We start from the raw sequence: 19,117 nt of genomic DNA on the forward strand, positions 1-19,117 counted from the left end.
GCTGGGGAAGCCACAGCAAGAACTGGTAACTTCACAACTTTTCCTGTCATTTCAGTGGTGCGGACAAAGGAGAGGAAGTTGCCCCTGCCCCACAATCCTCCTCCCCCCAAAAAACCTCAACGGGACCTTTATGAGATAATATTACACAGTGAATGTTGACTCCACCTGTGGGGCTTTTCCAGCTGCTCTTCTGTAATTGTATCCTCTCTTCATGGTCACCGGTCCCTTTGAAGCTATTTCCAGTGCTTGGAATACAGGAGACAGTTTTAAAAAAAATTTAAAAAATAAATAAAAATGGGGGAAAAACTAACTGTTCCACATACTGTCACTTTTTTTTAATAATTTTTTTTATAACCATGCAGATGGTCAGCCTGCATCTAAGACGTTGTTCGCTTAATACTTTGAACCTTGCTTTCCTCATAACTCCGCTGTCCATCACTTGTCAGATCTTTGTCCCTGGAGACGTGCCCTTCACCCACGGCAGTGTCTCAAGGCCGAGATGCAGCAACTGTCCACTGTCAGTCTTGTGGGAATTTCAGGCAGATTAAGGGCGCCCAACTCTGGCATGTCAGGGATTGAGTGAAAGGGCTTCAAAGGAACGCCGAGCGGGACGCCGCCGAGCTGTCTTGCATGCATACTCAGTCCTGTTTTCCCCTCGCCAAGTGGCAGCTGGTCACACGCGTGATGCATCAGCGGAGGTGCATTGCTGTAGCTGGAAAACATTTGACAGGGATATGAATGGGGGCCAACTATTCTATTGTCCAAGTGGAAAAACCTTGAATTTCATTACTTGAGGAGTCAACGGTGTTTTAGGAAGAAGTTATTCATGTGGTCTACACTTGACTTGACAATGACTTAATTGGTTGAAGCATATGGTATAGTCCTCCAAGGGTGACTTGGTCAAGCTGTCCCTGTATTGCCCACTGTCATACGCACCTCTCGGCAGCATGTCTGTGCTTGAGTTTCACAGAAAATTTTCTACTGAAACACATTAAAAAATAACTTGTCATCCATTTACTAGTTATTCTTATCTGCTTAAGTTCTAATCTGTTGTGGTTATTTATGAAATCACAAATTGCCCTCGTCATAATTATGATAAAATTGAAGACCACTGCTGAAAGACCCATTAAGTGGGTCTGTTCTTCATAACCCTTAGAACTAGATTCTATATTAGTCATAAGAGCAAGCAGAATTGAAATGAATAGTAAACATGAAAGGCAGTGAACAGTAAGTTAGTGATGCACATGCGATAGTTATTGGTGTGTTGCTGTTTCATATAACAGTGCAGACCTCCGTGTAGCCTTATCATAATTAGCTATGATTACGTTTACATTTGACTACAAGTCATAATTATTCCAAAAGCAGTAGACCCAGTGATATGTTTACATTTCATTAAAATATTTATTTTGTCAAATTTTATAGTGATGTACAGTTGGCATGCCTTAATTGGTTCTAGTCAATCAATGTTTTAAATAGTTTATGGTCACTGCTAAATGAGGGCCAGAAATGCTTGCCTGCTGCTGACTTGGCTTATTTTTGGCTGCTTTAAGTAGTTCCCAGGAAGCTTTAAACATTTCAGGTAATTTCAAGTGCAGTTGGGGTCCCATCAACCTGCTAGCCCTGCGCTCAGGTAAGACCCCCCCCCCCAAGGCCCTCTGAGACATGTGGTCAGATGTCAGATTCCAGGTTCTTAAGTGGTTAAGGGCCCAGGGGGCTCACTTGTGGCTTTGATCAAATATTTTCCTACCTCTTCTTGGCAGGAGGGTTTATTATCGCAGGAAATGGTTGACGGTCTCTGGCCCCAGGGTGGTGTTAGAAGCAGAGGGGCAAAGATTAAGGTCTGCCTCCACTCATGGCCTGGGGCATTAGCAAGAATTCCTTCTTAAGGCTTGAACCCTGGAGCCCAGCATAGGGACCCCACTGCAATGTTTCAGTTGGGTTTCTTTGGCATGCAGCTTCCCTGTGCTCTGATTATATTAAAATATTATGGAAACCATCTGCTGAACTGAGTTATGGTATGGATATTACACCTTTGGTGTAGTTTTCAAATTGTTTCTTAATGGTTTTTAATTTTTTGCAATTTTTTGACTTCGGTTTAAACATGCTCAACTCTTACAATGCTTTTGCAGCTTATGGTGACAGTACTGCAACAGTGCTGATGTAGATTAATCTAAATAGTTGGTGTTAGTGTCTCTTCCTGTACATAGTCCTGTGCTCCGTTCTGCTTGGCTGTTATGTTGCTTATGCTTTGTTTGCATAGGGGAATTCTGGGGAGTTCGAGGAGTGACCTCCTAACCATTGTGTGGAGAAGGGGGGGCTTAGAGTAACTAGGGGGAACTTTCCGGTGTTCAGGGACTGCTTTGTACTGTCTGATGTTTTTGTCAAAGCTGCTATTAAAAAGACACGTACATGGTCAATAAAGAGAATTTTCCAGAAACCTTGACTTCTGAGCCTGTCTTTAGTATCTCCATGGGGGGATGCTACAGTATGATTTTGCACATTCATTTTGACAAAATATCAAGGGTCTGAGCACAATACCAGCTGAATCATGATGTACCAACTGCTATTAAAACAAAAAATGATTTGGTCTCTGAGTATGGTTCCCCCCCCCTGTGTGCTTCATTTGTTCCTGTACCTTGACATATTTTTTCTTTTCCTTTTGCTGACCTAGCTAAGCAGACATTGGTGAAGCAAACTTGCTCTGTCACCAAACAACTGAAAGATAGTATTTTAATCTAATCAAAGCTGTTAAATGAAAGAAATGCAACAAGGTTGAAGCATGTGGTAAAAATTCAAGGAAATAGGCTTTGGTCTTGTTAATCTGTGTAAAGGGAGTTTTTTTTTTTTTTTCCCCCCCCCCCTCTTCCCCCTTTCTTTAGAATCTCCAATAATTGACAGCAGTACCTGATACAATGGCTGTACTTCATACAGAAGTACATTATTCCTTTTTACAGAACAGATCCTAAAAAATGTTCATGGGCTATATCGGTCGGAAAAACCAGTAGCTGCCTTGTTACAAAACTTTTGGCATCAAATATTCATACTGAATGTCAGGTTTTAATAACTATTCATTTTTGCAGTTGTTACAACATGTACATCACATACTTCATTTAGCTGACACTTTTCTACAAAGTGAATTATGGTGTTAGTCGACTTACAATTATCTACCCACTTGCAGGTGGTCCCCAATTTACGATGGGGTTACATGCCGTGAAACCCATCGGAAGTCTAAAATATTGTAAGTCAAAAATGCATTTAATACATCTAATACACACCTCTGCGTGACAGACTGGGAGATGCAGATCGCTGTCCGCTGCTCAGCATTGTGAGTATTGCACTGCATATCGCTTGCCAGGGAAAACAATCAAAGTTTGAAGCGTGGTTTCTACTGAATGTATCGCCAGCTCACCGTCGTAAAGTCAAAAATCATAATTCAAACTATCATAAAGCGGAGATGACCTGTATACAGCCAGGTAATTTTAAATTTATACAGCTGGATACAAATTCCAAACTGGAATATATTTGGAAATCTTTTACTCTGTTAACATTGTACTATATTAAGAACTCAAAATAATGCATTGTAGTTGCATCCTGGGAGTTGAATTTGGCAAAGGTCATGTGGTTTTTAATAAACCGTCTTCCATGTGCTTGGAGTGAATCTGACAACTGATGAAGTTTTTAAGGAATCAGTTATTTTAAGGCAGAATGATGTGAGAGCTCTGTTCCGTAGCTATTGAAGTCCTGATCAGTTGGTCTAAGGTCCAGTGACAGTTTGGCATAAATCATTCATATTCTTGGTTCACTGCTGTAAACATTTTGAGGGTCTTAGATACTTTCTTGCACACTGCCCCCAGACATGCACTCAATGGGTGTGATGGTACAATTAAAAAGGAAGATGGTACATTTTGTCATGCTGGGCTGAGTTCTCATTGGACTGGATTAAGATGTTTTACTTCTCTGTGACTAAGTGGCCCTAAGCGGAGAAAATATGAGCGCTTGTTAAATAGTGCTCAATCGTTTTGTGTTACAAGTTCTTCCAAAAGCACCCCCCCCCCCCCCCCTTTTTTTTTTTTTTTTTTTTTTTTTTTTTTTTGCATCCTTAGTCCTCACAGACTTAGAGCCCAGTTAATGCATGGCTTTTGGTGACTCCTAAAAAGCTCTGGTTTTATCTCTTCCGCTTCTTCAGTGTTTGTCAAGGGGATGCAAATATTAGCCCCAAACAGTTTTTCTGGTACACCAGAGCTATTGCCATGGTTTCCCTTGGGGGTGGCTTGTACCCAGCTCCTATTCCCAATGTAGATGAGGCTTGTAGGCAAGTAAGGTATTTAAAGGAAATGGAATAAATATCTTCAGGAGTGTTTCATGGATGTGAGCAAGACGTTCAGTTCAATTTATTTTTATTAGGGAGCTGTTCTCACAGTGGCATAGAGCGCTGTGAAAGAAATGAATGAAATCACTGAAAAAAGCCTTTCAATATCCATGTGTTAAACAACTGTACAAGGGACTCTACAATTTTTTTTTTTTCTTTTCTATGGGACAGCAAGCAGCACAGTAGTTACACCAGCTCCTTTGCACTGGAAGGGCCCAGGTTTGAATCCCATCTCCTGCTGTAGTACCCTTGATCAAGGTACATACCGTGTGTTGGTCCAGTGAAAATTAAACTATATAAATGCATATGTCCGTGTAAGTTGTTTAATATTGAATGTTACGTTGGAAAAACGTAGTAAACAAACGTGAATGCTTGTTTTGTATGATGTGGCTGTTAGTCACACTTAAGGTTGGAGAAGCTCCGGAGAATAGTTCCCCAGTCTGGCAGCCACTTCTCCCAGCTTAGTCCTAAAATGCCCCATCTGAAGGTCCACAGAGCTGTTTTCAAATAAGGGATGACAACAGCTTTTGGGTAGAATGGAAAGTGGGTGTGAGGAACATGTAGTGAAGGCAATCTGGGGGTGAGGATGTCTGTAACCATGGGCGGGATGGTAGGGACGTTGAAGTAGTTGTTATTGAGATGATCAAAGACACCGTGAATTGTGCTGGTGACAAAAAGGAATGACCAGGGTGGTGTGACTTGCATTTTGATTTCTTCTAAGAGAGTACTAGAAAGAGTTTTCAAAAGTAGGTCTGTTTTGATCCTATTACAAATCCAAATCAGGTCATTCCTTTGGGGTTTCTGTGTGTGGGTGGAAAGGAGGTTGTTGCAGAGAGGTGGAGTGTCCACTATGGGCCAACAAAAATATTAGCTACATGTTAAAAGTTATTGGTGTATTATACTTACAGCACAAGAAGTCTGAGTGGGGTTGTAACTTGACTACTCAACCTTTCTGAAATAAACTCTTGCACAGTAGAACTCTTTTAAAAATAAGAATGTGTCAGTTACTATTCAAACCACAAGTTCGCAGAAAACGTTTATTTTAATTTGTTGTACACTTCTCTTGTTGCTTAAAATTGCATTTGCACCTTTCCTGAAACAATCTTCCAATGCAGAAAATTGATGATTTTGATTGTAAGCAGGCTTGCTACTCAGCCCATGATTTCTTGAATAGTTTACCTGTGTTAAAGAGAAGTACAGGCCTCAATAGCTCATTCAAGAGGGAACCAGCCTTTTTAAAGGCCACAGTGTCCACTTTAAGCCATTTTATATATATATATATATATATATATATATATATATATATATGCATGTATATACATTTTTTTTTTTGGTCTGGGTCATAGTGTTGGGGGTTGTGTAAGTGCCTGTTGGTGATTGTTGATTCTATTATTACAAGCATAGTTCAGATCACCACTGTGATTTCATTGTCGGTTGCCTGTGTAAGCCGATATCCATGTGAAAAGGCTCCATCTCCTGTATCCAACACCCCCCCCTTCCCACGCATGCAGGTACAAGGAGAGGTGAGGGTAGGGCAAATGAAAAGACACACCTGGAGACTGGCATTGAGCATAATAGAACCAAAACTGGAAGTCCAAGAACCAATGACTTTACGAAATGTTAAACTGGGTGATGGATATGGCTTCTTAACCAGTTTGAAATGTAATTGACAAACAGATGAGATATAATTCTGTGGTACCCATAAAAGCTAAGGCTTATGGCATCAAGAAGTGGCTTAATTAGTGTTGGATTTTCACAGAGGAGTATAACGAATTACCTGTACTGTAAATATTTCCTTTTCTGTCAAACAGTTTTGGCTCTAGTTTCAGTATATATTTAAAGAAGTTGTCAACCATTTGTTAACCAAAATCCGTCTTAAGAGGAACATGGCAATTTCGACTAGGGGTGAGCAGTTAGAATCCATTAAACAAACCAAAAAAGTGAAGTGATGGGGCTAGTCTCTGGAGACTGGTGTAGGGATTGGTCTGATGGAAAGGGCATTTATGGTTATCCAAGTCCCTAAGGCCACAGGGTGACCAGGGTGCTACAAAGCCGGTATATTGGATGGGCAAGTGAGTCATCACTGGGCTAATCGGATAAAAGCACTTTGGCAGAATGAAAATCCTGAAGGCTCTCTGTTCTGGTTTCAGTGTGATGGAATGATTTCACTCAAAACTGCTGAATCCCTCTCAACATTCAGTAATATTCTCGGAACACCTCTCTTTTGGATTTATTTCCCTAGATATCTTATGTACTCTAGAAATTTACATTGACTTGAGTCACAAATACCTTTTGTATTTCCTAGCAAATTCTATGCTGCTTCTCATGTAATGCTTCTTTTAGTGTTACCCGTTTTTGTACTCTATTAATTCTGTGTACAGCTACTAATGTGATGAATGCTGGTTTAAACAGTGATGTCATACAAAGCGTACTTTGAGACCTGTGTGTCTGCATCTGCTTCCCCATCAGTTGGTGAAATGCACTTTTATTTTTGCCAAGTTGTACATTACTTTGGATGAAAGCATCTGCTTAATGAATTAAGGTAAATGTGGAACAAGCGGCTGTCCTCCCAATGCCAGTGTGAGAATGGATGAGTCACGAATGGCAGGGGCCAGGGCTTCGGCCATTAATCTTTTTAAAAGTCTAATCCAGTTTGTATCACAAGGAGGCTTAAATTATGTCCTCCTTTATCAACTATCCAACATCAAAAAAAGTGATTTTCTATCAGGTCAAGCTAATTCTGTAGATAGTCACTTCTGCCCAAAGTGGTTGTACAGAGGTAGGCAAATGGAACGGCTGAAGGAGGTTTTCCTGTTAGCTTGGGGAATTTTACTGGTAGGGCCTGGTTGAGTAATTTATTTAGAAAGCCATTAAACATTAAAGCAGGCTCCTTAAGTGGTGTCTAAGATTTGGGTCCCGTGCCCCTACAAAGAAACACTATTTTGGTATTTTGTGCATCTCTGTTCCTGCAGGCCTGCTGCACACATGCAATGTGTGTTGGATGGAGATGCCATGGAGTCAAGGGGCTTTATTTTTCTGAACAAATGTTTGAGTTGGTTGCAGCAGGCCCCTGCTAAAGAATCACTACAGCATTTTTTGTGTAAATCCTCGAGATGACCGACATCTGCTGCCTAATCAGCATGGCAGCTCATTAAAAGTAACTTCTGAGGCTGCTCCTATTTAAACGCCTGGGAAGGAAATTACCCTGGGATTAAGTTTCTGCCCCTTTCTACACTTATATTCCAGTGGACATCTTTTATACCATGCAAAATGGATGGGCTAAAATAATGGAGTAAAATAAGCCAGTGTGTACTGTTATCTCTAATTATAGTGCCTCGAATTCTCATGGGCTGAGTGAGTCAGCGTTTGTCATGTCTGCCATCCTTGCTGGCTTAATCTTCTCTCCAGACATCCTCTGTCCTCTCAATGTGCTTTGTGCAGAATCGCTGGGTAATTTACTAGCCTAAAGGATAAGAAGCTCCACTTAAGATGTTCTGATAGACTGTGACTGGTATGCGTTTGAAGAGGGAACCTCAAAGCTTTTTTCGTAATTTTATTTATTTAACTTTTAGCACTTCAATCCAATCAACTCTCCTAAGAGGTGTTGATGTTCTTGTGCAAAAATGGAACAAGTCTGCATTGTCCAAGAAAAGTCTTAACTGTAATAAATGTTTTATGTTTAATGTTGAACTTAACCAGTCTTATGCCAACACACGAAAGTCATGCTTTTTACCTTTAACTGGTTTTGTTGTTAAAGTGTTGGGTTTGCTATTAATAATTAAAAACTCAACTTTGAATGTGCATTTTAATAAAGGTGCTTTTTGGGGAACTGTTCACTGGAGGTTATTCTCAAGTTCTCTGTCTTTGCAACGTTAGCACTGCTTTAGCATTAGCGTCAGTGCTAAAAGTGTGGGTCGTCTTGGTGTTTCAGATGCACCCCTTGGGACTGTGCAACAACAACGACGAAGAGGACCTGTATGAATACGGCTGGGTGGGTGTTGTGAAGCTAGAGCAGCCGGAATTGGACCCCAGTTGCCTCACGGTTCTGGGAAAGGTAAGAGGTTCACATGGACATGCTTGGCGCGGTGTGTCAGCAGGACAATTGAACTCAAACAATAGCTGCTACTAAACAACTAAGACAACTCAAATACAATACAATATCTGAACTGTGAACAATCATCACAGCCTGTTCTTGTATAATCCATTAAAACACTAATGTTAGTAGTGCATTGTACAAGGTTATTCTTCCAACCACTGTCTTGTGATTCTCTGCATTACAGGTTCTTGGATGACCAGATTTTTTTGATGGAAAAAAATTTGAAAAAATATCAGCAAAGTGGGATACATTAAAAACACTTTCAATGTTTTAAGAGATTTACTTCAGTATAACTTAATATAGGACTCAATACTTTCATAGAACCTAAACCAAAGTATTTTGCAGATTGAGCAAAGGAAGTGTAAATTCTGTTCCATTTTCCAACATGGCATCGTGATCACTGGTAATTTTTCTCAATTGTTTGGTTAACTGGTGAAAACACACTGTTTACATTTATTTGATAGTAAGATTATGTGACTAGACACCCCCCCCCCCCCCCCCTTAGCCTGATTGCATGAGTATAAACCACATAAGGCATCTGTTCTCTGGTGCTTGTCCTAAAGTCACAACTCCTAGTCTTGCATGATGTGAGCAAGGAGCTTGAGAGACTGCCAGTGGATGTGAGCTGATGGGGTTCTCTTGAACATGCTGTATGAATGCAAAAGGGGAGAGCAAGAACAAATGACAAGGTTAGGAGGTACAACTCTTTGTAGCTGCATAGCTGGGCAGGAATAGACGACACATGGATGGCTCTCTTTATACGGATGGAGGTGTAGATGAAAAACACTGATTTCCCAAATTACATTACAAGAGGCTCAACAACATGCATGCAACACAGTAACAGAACAACACAGGAAAATTGCAACAACATATTAACAGAGACCATTAATTCATACAAGTTAAAGAACTTTTTAGACAAGAATGTAAGGATGAAAAAGTAAGTAAAATTAGCCTTCAGGCACTGGGATGGAAAGGGGACACATCCATCTACAAGGACCTACTTTCTTGCTGGGTTGAGCAGGTGGGTGTGCCTTGCCCGATTTATCTTTGTAAATTAAGAGCCCGTTAATCAAAGGGGAGTGCCAGCTGGGAAACAGATTTACGATGATGTTGTCCCAGCTTCCCCTGCCCTCCCCATTTGGGGAAAAATGTGAAGCACATAAGGTCCCCCCCCAGTGTGCCTGAGTTAGAGAAGTATTTTATTAAGATGCCTTGTGTCTTTTAATTGTATGCACTTCTCATCCCATGATGGTACCTAAGCTATAGCCTCATTTTTTGTTGAAGTATTTTTTGATAGGTCAGCTGATCATGATTTAGTTATTTTGGATTGTAGGCCTGCAAATGGTATAATTTTGCAATGGATTTTTACCAGGTATTAACCAAGTTTAACAGATGACTATCTATACAGGCGTTAGAAACATTCATTCAGAATTGTGATAGTGTAAAAAAAAAAAAAAAAAAAAAAAGTGGCAGGATTTTCTCAGGCAGACAGGGTGTGCTCCCCCCCCCCCCCCGCCTTTTTGTGTCCGTGGAATGCTTTGGAAATGATCTAGATTACAGCATCCGCAGCCTCATTAGAATAGACAAGAGTTTCTTTTTTAAGGACCAGACTATAATTAGAGGAGGAGCCATTGTTGCGTTTCCACAGACTGCCCTCGGGAGCAACACAGCTGGAGGCCCCACTCCCAGCCTCAATCACCAGACATCCTCTGTCTGGCCCTGCCAGCTCGCGCCAAACCAGTCTTGGACGGGCATCTTCCCGTGTCCCTGCCTATGCTGGCCCCTGCCTGAACTTTGCTGACAACACTCCCATCACCCACCCTACTCTTGTTTACTGAAAAGGGAGGGTGGCATTCATCCCCCTTTTGTGGAGATTTTTCTCGATCTCCTATGGGCTAAGGGATGGTGGGCTGTCTTGGAGGTTGTGCGGGTTGTGGAGGTGGGCGACATAGCACGGGGCAGCGGAGAACAGGCAAGGCAGATGGGACAGAGTGTAATGGAATGCTGGCCCTCATCATGCTGAGGAAATTGCTAAAGTAAGGTTGACTGGTAGATGAACTCCATCCCTGTGTTTTCTTCAGTCACAGCACTGCAAGTATCATCTCAATGTGTGTGTGTGAGCATGTGTGCACTTGCTGATACTTCCCAATGTCCTGCTAGATTCTTTTGAAGGATGTGCTAACATTAACCGTCCTCTTTCTAGCCCTTTTATGTACTTGGTTAAATGCTGAAGAGTGCAGCATCCATAAGTCCAGTCTAAGCAGTCCGATTCCAATGAAAGTTAAACTTATTTTATTTTTTTTTTTTTATTTTTTGTGCATGTTAACACAACACCTGCATGGAAATTTCATCTCTGTGGCATGTTGGATCATTCATTTATTCCAGATTCTGACAGTGCCAGGATGGCACATGTCTAGTGTTTTTGTAATAGGGCTTGGGGAAATGATAGGAGATTCTTACAAAATGAAAGAGACCTGTCTTATATGGTCCCTGTCTATATACTGAGCTGTGCTACTTGGTTCCCAGGGGACGGAGCTGACTTTACTTCTGCTGCTTGTGTAACTCCACCAACATTCTGCAGGGCAGTTTGAAGCTGCTTCAAGCATTTTGGAATTTGTTGGATGAGGGGTCGGAGGATGTTCAAAATCAAGGCAACAAATAATATAAACTGAAGCAGAGTATTTCATATTTAAAAAGAAAGGCTAAATGTGTTGATTGCTTTTGAAAACTCTGAGAGCAAATTAAACATGCTTAAATCAAGCAAACATGTCTACACCCTGTTAAACATGGATATGTTTAGTTGGACAAAGCGGCCTGTTAAATTCTGTGCCAAGAACACCAGCATACTCATCTTGACCAGCTTCAAAAGTGGTCAGATTGCAGGTGTGATCATTTTCACCACGCTGAACTCAATGCAGCTTCACACAGCTTGGAAGTTCTGCTGCAAGTGCTGCAGTTAAATGCTTCCCACATGACAACTGTCAACTCACTTTGAGCATGTTTGTTTATGCTTGAACATATGTCTTTTTTGAGAATAAGAATGCCTCCTAACTATAGGCAGCTTAATTGCAGCTTGCTCAGCCAGGAAAAATTAATGAGCAAATCTATTTACTACATTTTCAGTAATTCAGTTGGGCAGATGCTTTTCTCCAAAGCATCTTAACCACTGATGCCTTTGTCTTGATGACTTACAGTGCTAGATTAAGTGTACTGAACTCCCTGCAATCATTCACCCATTTATATAGCTAAGTGGTGTAACACACACACTGAGAAGCACAGCAGGGACAATTCAGAGTCACCAGTTCACCTAAAACATATTGTAAAGGACTGTGAGAGGAGCCCATAACACCTGGAAGAAACCCATGGAATCATGGAGAGAACTCCAGAATGAGTCAAATTTGGTCCCATGTCTGAGCACACAGCTCAGGTGCTTTGAAATGTAACTCTCACACAATTGATTGACCCATTTGTACAGCAGAGCAATGTGACACCCTTGTGGACTGTTAGAGGGAGTCAGCGTGCCTGAAGGAAGCCCACACGAACACAGGGAGAACATGCAAACTATACTGAGACTGAGCAAGGTTCGAAAGTGTCCAGTCATTGCGAAGCACGCATACTAGCCCTGCCCGTGTCAGTGAATCTGATGCCTTGTTAAACGCACAAGTTACATATGAAAATCTACAACTAAAGACCTATTAAACTGTGACATTTGGCAGTAAATGCTAGAATCCATTATTTCATCTTTTCATGAAAGTCCCTGTCAAGTTATTGCAGATACTATGTGTGCATGCAATATAATGCAATATAATGGTTTCTTTACTGATGTATAGAAGTACATCTCAGATCACGACTGTCTTCAGCAAACTTTTAAGTTTTGTGTATTTATTACTTATCCATTGTTTCTTACACTCGAGTAAGACAGGTTTTGAGTTACATTCTACAGTTACGGATGAACTGTATGTGACTAGATGTTCTATCAAGTACTGGCTCTTCTCTGTGAATTTATTCCAAAAAAAAAAAAAAAATTGCTGTCGGGCCAGTGTTGTGTGGTCAGCTGAAGACTATGTGATGTGTAGCTCTACTGGTTCAGATTAAAACCCAGGGCCTTTGAATGGTGGATCTGAAGAAGAGCTGATTCAGCTGTGGGAGAGCTTGTTTCCATTGTTCACGTTGCACACATACATACAGTAATTGTGTAAGCGCTGGTAAAGCGGGTTTTTATAAATGAATTAAATAAGCAAGTGAAATCTTAAGGTTCTGCTCTGTCCCATATACAAAGTGCTGACAAAATAAATAAAATCTCTAGGTCAAAACCTATTTCACCTCGTCAAAGTGAGCATCTTTCTACTTTATTGGAACTGAAGCTTTCCCTCCCATACTACTTAATAAAATTTTACAAAAGGCTTCTTTGTATGTCATTAAAATAAGCCTTAAATCATCATTGTCTACAGTGATGACCTGAAGTGATGCCCAACCTTAGTAAATATTTGTTATCCTGCAAATAAAGTGCAGAAAAATGATTTAGTAGTAATACTGGGTTTCTTATCATAATCTCACTGATGTTGACTCTGATAATGAACAGTGTGTTTGGTTTTAAATAATGACTTTTTGCATTAATTGGTTAATTAGTTCATACAGACTGCAGATGTCTTTGACTTAGAGTTATGCGAAGGAATTGCGATCATTTCTATTTAAATGAAAATACTAACCTTTTACCCTCCTGAAAAAAGATTTGCTTAAAATAAATCAATGATTAATTTGATTTTATTCCACTGTCAGAAATTTAGTTTTTGAGCTTAAGTTCAAATTTAACCACAAATAGTCAATTCAGTTTATTTTTATAGAGTGCTCTTATAACGCAGTAACACAGAGCGCTTGAACACAGGCATAAGGCAAAGAAACAAAAAAAAAAAGGACAGTTGACTACAGACTAGTGTAATACATTATCAATGCTTATATAAAGCTATAAGTATGCCTACTGGCCACAGAGGAAAGGAACAAAAACTCCCGACTGAAACTCGGGGGAGGGGGAGGTGGGAGGGACCTCTGGGGGCCCAAATGCCAGTGGCTGCCCACCCCTCTTGGACATTCTAGATTAAATAAGACTTCAAAGTCAGTTTACAGATGATAATGGCATTGTTGCTGTATGGTAGCTTGATTTCCCAGCTCCATTATGGCGGTTGGTCATCATCTTCAGTTAGCATGGGGTGCGTCTGTAACGACTGGCCGGCCTCCTCAACTTTTATTGTAGGGAGGCAATATTCAACAAGAAAAAATTGTTCCTAACTTATAACAAATTCGTGTAATACGTTTTGATACAGAGGTGGGGAAAAGCAGACACAGCCAAAGTGGAATTTAAATTTTGTAGAAACATCTAAGTCTGGATATGACGACTGATACGGATGGGGAATTTCCGCCAGTAACTGGTAGACTGTTCCACAGTTTAGGTGCTCTCTAACTAAAGGCGCGACCTCCTACTGAGGTCTTATTGATCACAGGTACTTTAAGGTAACCTGCATCCAATGAACAAAGATATCGTTCTGGGATATGAATCAATAATCTCACAAAGGTAAACTGGAGCAATGCCATGTACTGCCTTATGGGTCAAAAGTAGCATTTTATAATCGACTCTAAATGTAACTGGGAGCCAATGCAACGATTTAAGTACCACTGTTATATGGTTGTACTTCCTAGTTAAAGTAACAATTCTCGTAGCTGTATTTTGTACTAACTGTAGCCTGAATACAGTCTGGTATGGACAACCCGATAATAAAGCATTACACCAGCCTGCTTGAAACAAAAGCATAAATCAGTTTCTCAGCATCCTGCCTACATAGGAATCGCCTTAAGTTAGCTATGTTTCTTAGCTGAAGGAAGCCCGACTTAGTCAAAACATTTGCATGAAACACAAAATGACGGCAATTATTCCCATCCCAATTAGCATGGAGGCACCAACATCCTTAAAAGGTCACTTCCATTCTATGTAAAATTAGATTCTGAAAAGTCAGATTTAATTTCAACAGCTCTGAAAGTTGTCAGTGATGCAGCACGTGCCCCAGAACTTAAGTGTTGTTTCAAAAATGGGTTTGACCAGTCTAGTCTCTCTGTGGTTTACATGTTTTCCCTGTGTTCGCATGCTTTTCCGCTGGGTGCTCTGGTTTCCTCCCATGATGTTTCGGATGAATTTGTTAATAGATAGCCCGCAGCGTGCCTATGATTATGACTTGTTTTCAACCAGCCCTCACCACCGTTTGCTACCGCCACAATCCTACACTGCACTGCACAAGCGGTTATTACTAATGGATAGATTCTGATATTCTTTCGTTATAATTAAGTTGTACCCATGTTCGGTAGATGGACCCGCTGCTCCCAGTATTACAGACTTTTTCAGGTGTTTGAGCCAGACTTTTCAACAACATATGGCAACCGCTTCATAAGTCTGCATTGTTTTTTGAGTTGTTCTCTTACAGTTCTAAGAAATTTTTTTTATTATTTTTTTTTGTTCACGTACCTTTCTACATTTAAGAAGGGTCTTGCAACTCACCTCTTTCACATTCGGTTCTCCCTTGGCTCGTAAGTGCTCTATAAACATGGGCATGTTTAAGTTTTAATAGCAATTGGTTTAATCATGGAATAACATATATACAGCTATCTGTGTAATATATACATATAAATTAAATTTCTGCTCTCATTTAGTCTCATTTTCTTTTTGATAATATCTGATGATCCTAATTTTTATTGCTATTTTCTGAGACAGTTATTACATGTTTGGAGTGTGTTTGTGGAAATATTTGGGCATGTCTGTAAAGTCCAGGAACAAATAATTTTTTCTCCATTTAAACTAATGGGAAAGGATCCCCCAGTTTAGGCTGTTTTCAGCAATGAATTAGGTCAGTATAACAGGAGACACCTGTACTGATTTAAAGAGAATTTCGAGTGATATCATTTCAAGGTTAGTTTTGTGTTGGGCTTTTTTTGCTTTAGGACTCATTTTAATAGATTATACACAGTTGAGAGATTTTTGAGACCCAGCACATGATTATGACAGAACTGAGATGCACAAGAGAAGAGAAGCCAAGCCCCTACCCTAGTATGGAGGCTGCTCTCTTTGTGTGGTGCTTTGTTCCCTCAAGGCTCACATTTTCAGTGAGGTGACGCTGTGCAAGTTTTCGGGTACAAATTACATTTGCTCATAATTCTGAATTCCCATAAAAGTAACTGTTGTTATACAAGAGAAGTCCCTATTTATTATCATGCAGTAGATCTCTACAGGTTTATGCTGCCTTCATTATAACAGTATTACATTATTGAAAATTAATGCAATTTGAACTGTGTAATAATTCAATGAAAATCCCAGTCAGTGAATAGCCAATTGGGAGCTCCATTTGCTTCTCTTTTGTGGTAAATAAGGTAGTCTGCCCCCCCTCTAATTTCCATTCAGATATGGCAAATTCATAGATTGTTCTTATGCCTGCCACCTATAGAAAATGAAATTATTGATTCCATTCAAATATTGTTGGTAGTTTGAACCTGAAGTTCTGTAATGCTGTGAAAGAACATGGAAGACCTGGGTATCATCACATCTGATGCAAAGTGGCTACCTGCCTCCCCTTCCTGTCCCCAGTGCCAACACAATAGTAAAAGGGCATCAAGCCTGTTGAGCGTACTGCTTCAGTGCCTGTCCTTCCTTATCGACAGATAGCGGGCCAGGGGCCAATTTGTCATATTGACCATGTGGTCATTTGCGGTGTCTCGCTACTTGGCAGAGAGGAGCCATTAGCTGGTTATGATGAGTGCTGCAGTCTGCTTCCACTGCCGTAATAGGACAGCAGGGGATTCCGAAATTACAGGCCTCCTCTTACTGGGAGAACATTCGTCTTCCGGTCCCTGGGGTCACTGGGGTCACTGGGGCCGTGTCTAAATGACATGTGGCTAATGTGCCTTCAAGTGCATAGCTTTTGCTCTATGACGTCAAATATGAGTTGCTAAAAATCCCTTTTGCATAAACACAACATAATTGAAGGCCCACAGTTGTCCTTTTATAGTTCCACAAGAGTGCTTTGTTCAATGTTTTGATAGTATTTTTACTATAGAATATCTAGATTATAGTATATAGTATTACTCAGAAAACATTAGTGATTTAAAAATATATACATATAGGTATTTTTTTCATGTCCTGTACCTATTCCCACTGTCAAACACACCAGTGTTTTTGAAATGTATGCCTAGAACTTTTTTAACCACTTTTTTTTTTTTTTTTTTGAGTTTCTCACGTTTCTTCTGGCTATGCAGGAGAGCGGGCTGACTCAGGGTTTATATTTGCACGATGAAGCTTTGAATAATCCAATTGGCCAAAGTGACAAAAGAAAACCCATCCCCCACCACAGACACACCCTCCTAAATAGAATGGAAAGAAATCCAAAGCTTAGAACACAAAACCTGCATCATGGGCTCTCTTTTCATGTTTGCCCCAACTTGCCGATATTATCTGGCCGGATTTTCCTAGCGGGGTGTCGGAGCTCTGCTCGCCAGGCGGGAGCGTCCCCTGCACGGCCTGCGGTTTTGTCCGCACGGCCCAACAATGCCAGGCCGCGGCTTGGCGGGTTGGGAACCCACTGCGACGGTTACCATGGCCACTGGGAAGCTCCCTCTGCCATGCGGCTCAAAGTGAGCCGTCCCCCAGGCCGAATTACCCAGCTCTGAATGGGAAGCAAAATGACCATTATTAAAGCTCGCTGGCCGGGCCCCTGTTCAAAAAGAGAGAAGAAAGGACTCACGGGTCTTAAGACTAAAGCGGGAGTGGGGAGGGTTGCGGGCAGCCGAGGGGAATGAAAGGAGGGGAGAGTGCTGGGCCTCAGAGCAGAGGTAAACTTTTTAGGAAATAGGCCGATAATCTTCAAACGCATCGCAAGCTCCCCCCTCTGCTGCTCGTGAACTCTTCAACTCACAAGCGCAACTCAGATTTAAATTTTGTTGAACATGCACCGTTTTTGATGTGCAAAAACACCCTCTCGACAGTAGAGGTGGTTTCAGTAAACTTTGCTGTATGATTTAATTTTTGGGCGGGGGGCACTCCTTGTTTCGGGCACCAGTGCAGGGCCCTTTGATGGGGAGGTGGCGTGGGAGCATCAGACCACCCCTCCCACATCTCAAAGCACCATCTCCGGCACCACTGCCAGCAGGTTAGTTACGCTCTGTGTTCCCTGGCTGAGAGAGGCCCTTGTGCTCCCCCCCTCCCCAACGCAGATGGACCAGGGGGCGTCAGAGTGCTGCGTTGGAGCAGTTCGCGGGCCAGCTGGGACCTGACAGCATGAGCTAATGGAAGAAGGGGCCAGAACTTTGGATGGTGGAGGGGGGCACACCTAGCAGGGGAAGAGAAACTGGTCTGCCTTCATGTGGAGCTCTCAGTATGAATGGGTGGGGCTCTGTTGGTCCTAGGGAGTTACTTACATTGAGCCTGTGTGTCCCTTGAGAAGGAGAGGAGATTCCTGTTGTGGCTGCGCCGCACAGCGTTTTGGCGGTGGCCCATGGTGTGGCAGGAACGCAGTTAAATAGCAGTGCTGGGTGTGTCCTGGCTGTGTGCTGTGCTGAGCGCTGCAGGTGTAGGGGGGCGCACTCATTTGGTCCTTTTTTTGTTTGGAGACGTTCACATACAGCCTGTAATCGAACACTTTGCTACTCAAGTGTTGTTCAGGGGTGCCGATATTTATTCTGACTGAAAGTGCTGCGGCTGGAAGAGATGCAGCCTAAACTGAGCAGCAGGTGGCATAGTGCTTAGAGCAGACCCGTTACACCTTGCAATTAAAAGATTTTACACTTGCAGAACTGTAGTTTTTCCACTTAAGTTTGAACTTTGAATCCCATCTTGTGCTGTAGTCTCCTTGAGCAAGGTACTCACCCTGAATTCATACAGTAAAAATGACCTTGCTGTATAAATGGGTAAATTGTTATAACTCTGTGTTAAAAGCTAACTGTTTTCAGCTAAATACATTGTAGTAAATATACATGTACACTGGGTAAAAATAAGGTAAAGTTGCTTTGGAGAAGTGTCAGCTGAATGAATGGAATGAATTATCTTTAGTGCAATGGCTCTTCTGTTTCAAATAGTAATTTGTCTTCAGTATGGACGCAAAGTGCCTAAAAAAGAAGGAATGTTTAATGAGGACATCCTCGTAACACTTTAAAAATGTAATTTCGGTTGCAGATGAAAATGACGATCTTGGCTTGAGTGGAGGCAATGGACAACCATGTGTTCAGCCCGCTCCCCCAAACCGCTCTGCTCTGCATTAGTAGTTATTATGTAAGGCTGTGTGACTTCTCTTCCTGTGCCCCCCATCATATGTGCTTCATTTTTGACATGTGTTTGCTTTTGCGATAGACTCTGGACACACCCGTCAGTGAACATAAAAGGTAGCTCAGCAATGTGCAGTGCCACAAAGGGGGTGTTGGGGGAGGGGGTGGTGTTTTTAACCACGGTACAAAAGAGAAACTCTCCCTGGTGATTTACTATGGCAACTGGGCATTCCCAGCAGTGGTGGCGACGCAGGCGCTCTCGGATGATCTGTGTGAGCAACCCAACCCACGTCCCTCTCAGATGACAGGAGATGCACTACAAAGGTCCCAGAGGGCAGTATGGATTTGCCCAGCGGACA

General features: G+C 41.6%; 1 protein-coding gene across 2 annotated transcripts in view; it reads left to right on the forward strand.

Annotated features, from left to right (window-relative positions):
- znrf3 (zinc and ring finger 3) overlaps positions 1–19,117 on the forward strand; it is a 71,815-nt gene that overhangs the window by 29,888 nt on the left and 22,810 nt on the right. For both annotated transcript variants that reach the window (XM_018737823.2, XM_018737824.2), the window contains exon 2: positions 8,301–8,423. In XM_018737823.2, coding sequence (XP_018593339.1) covers positions 8,301–8,423 — 123 coding nt within the window. The remainder of the gene's footprint in view (positions 1–8,300; positions 8,424–19,117) is intronic.

The sequence above is a fragment of the Scleropages formosus genome, chromosome 12 (genome assembly GCF_900964775.1).
Source record: "Scleropages formosus chromosome 12, fSclFor1.1, whole genome shotgun sequence".
Taxonomy (NCBI): Eukaryota; Metazoa; Chordata; class Actinopteri; order Osteoglossiformes; family Osteoglossidae; genus Scleropages; species Scleropages formosus.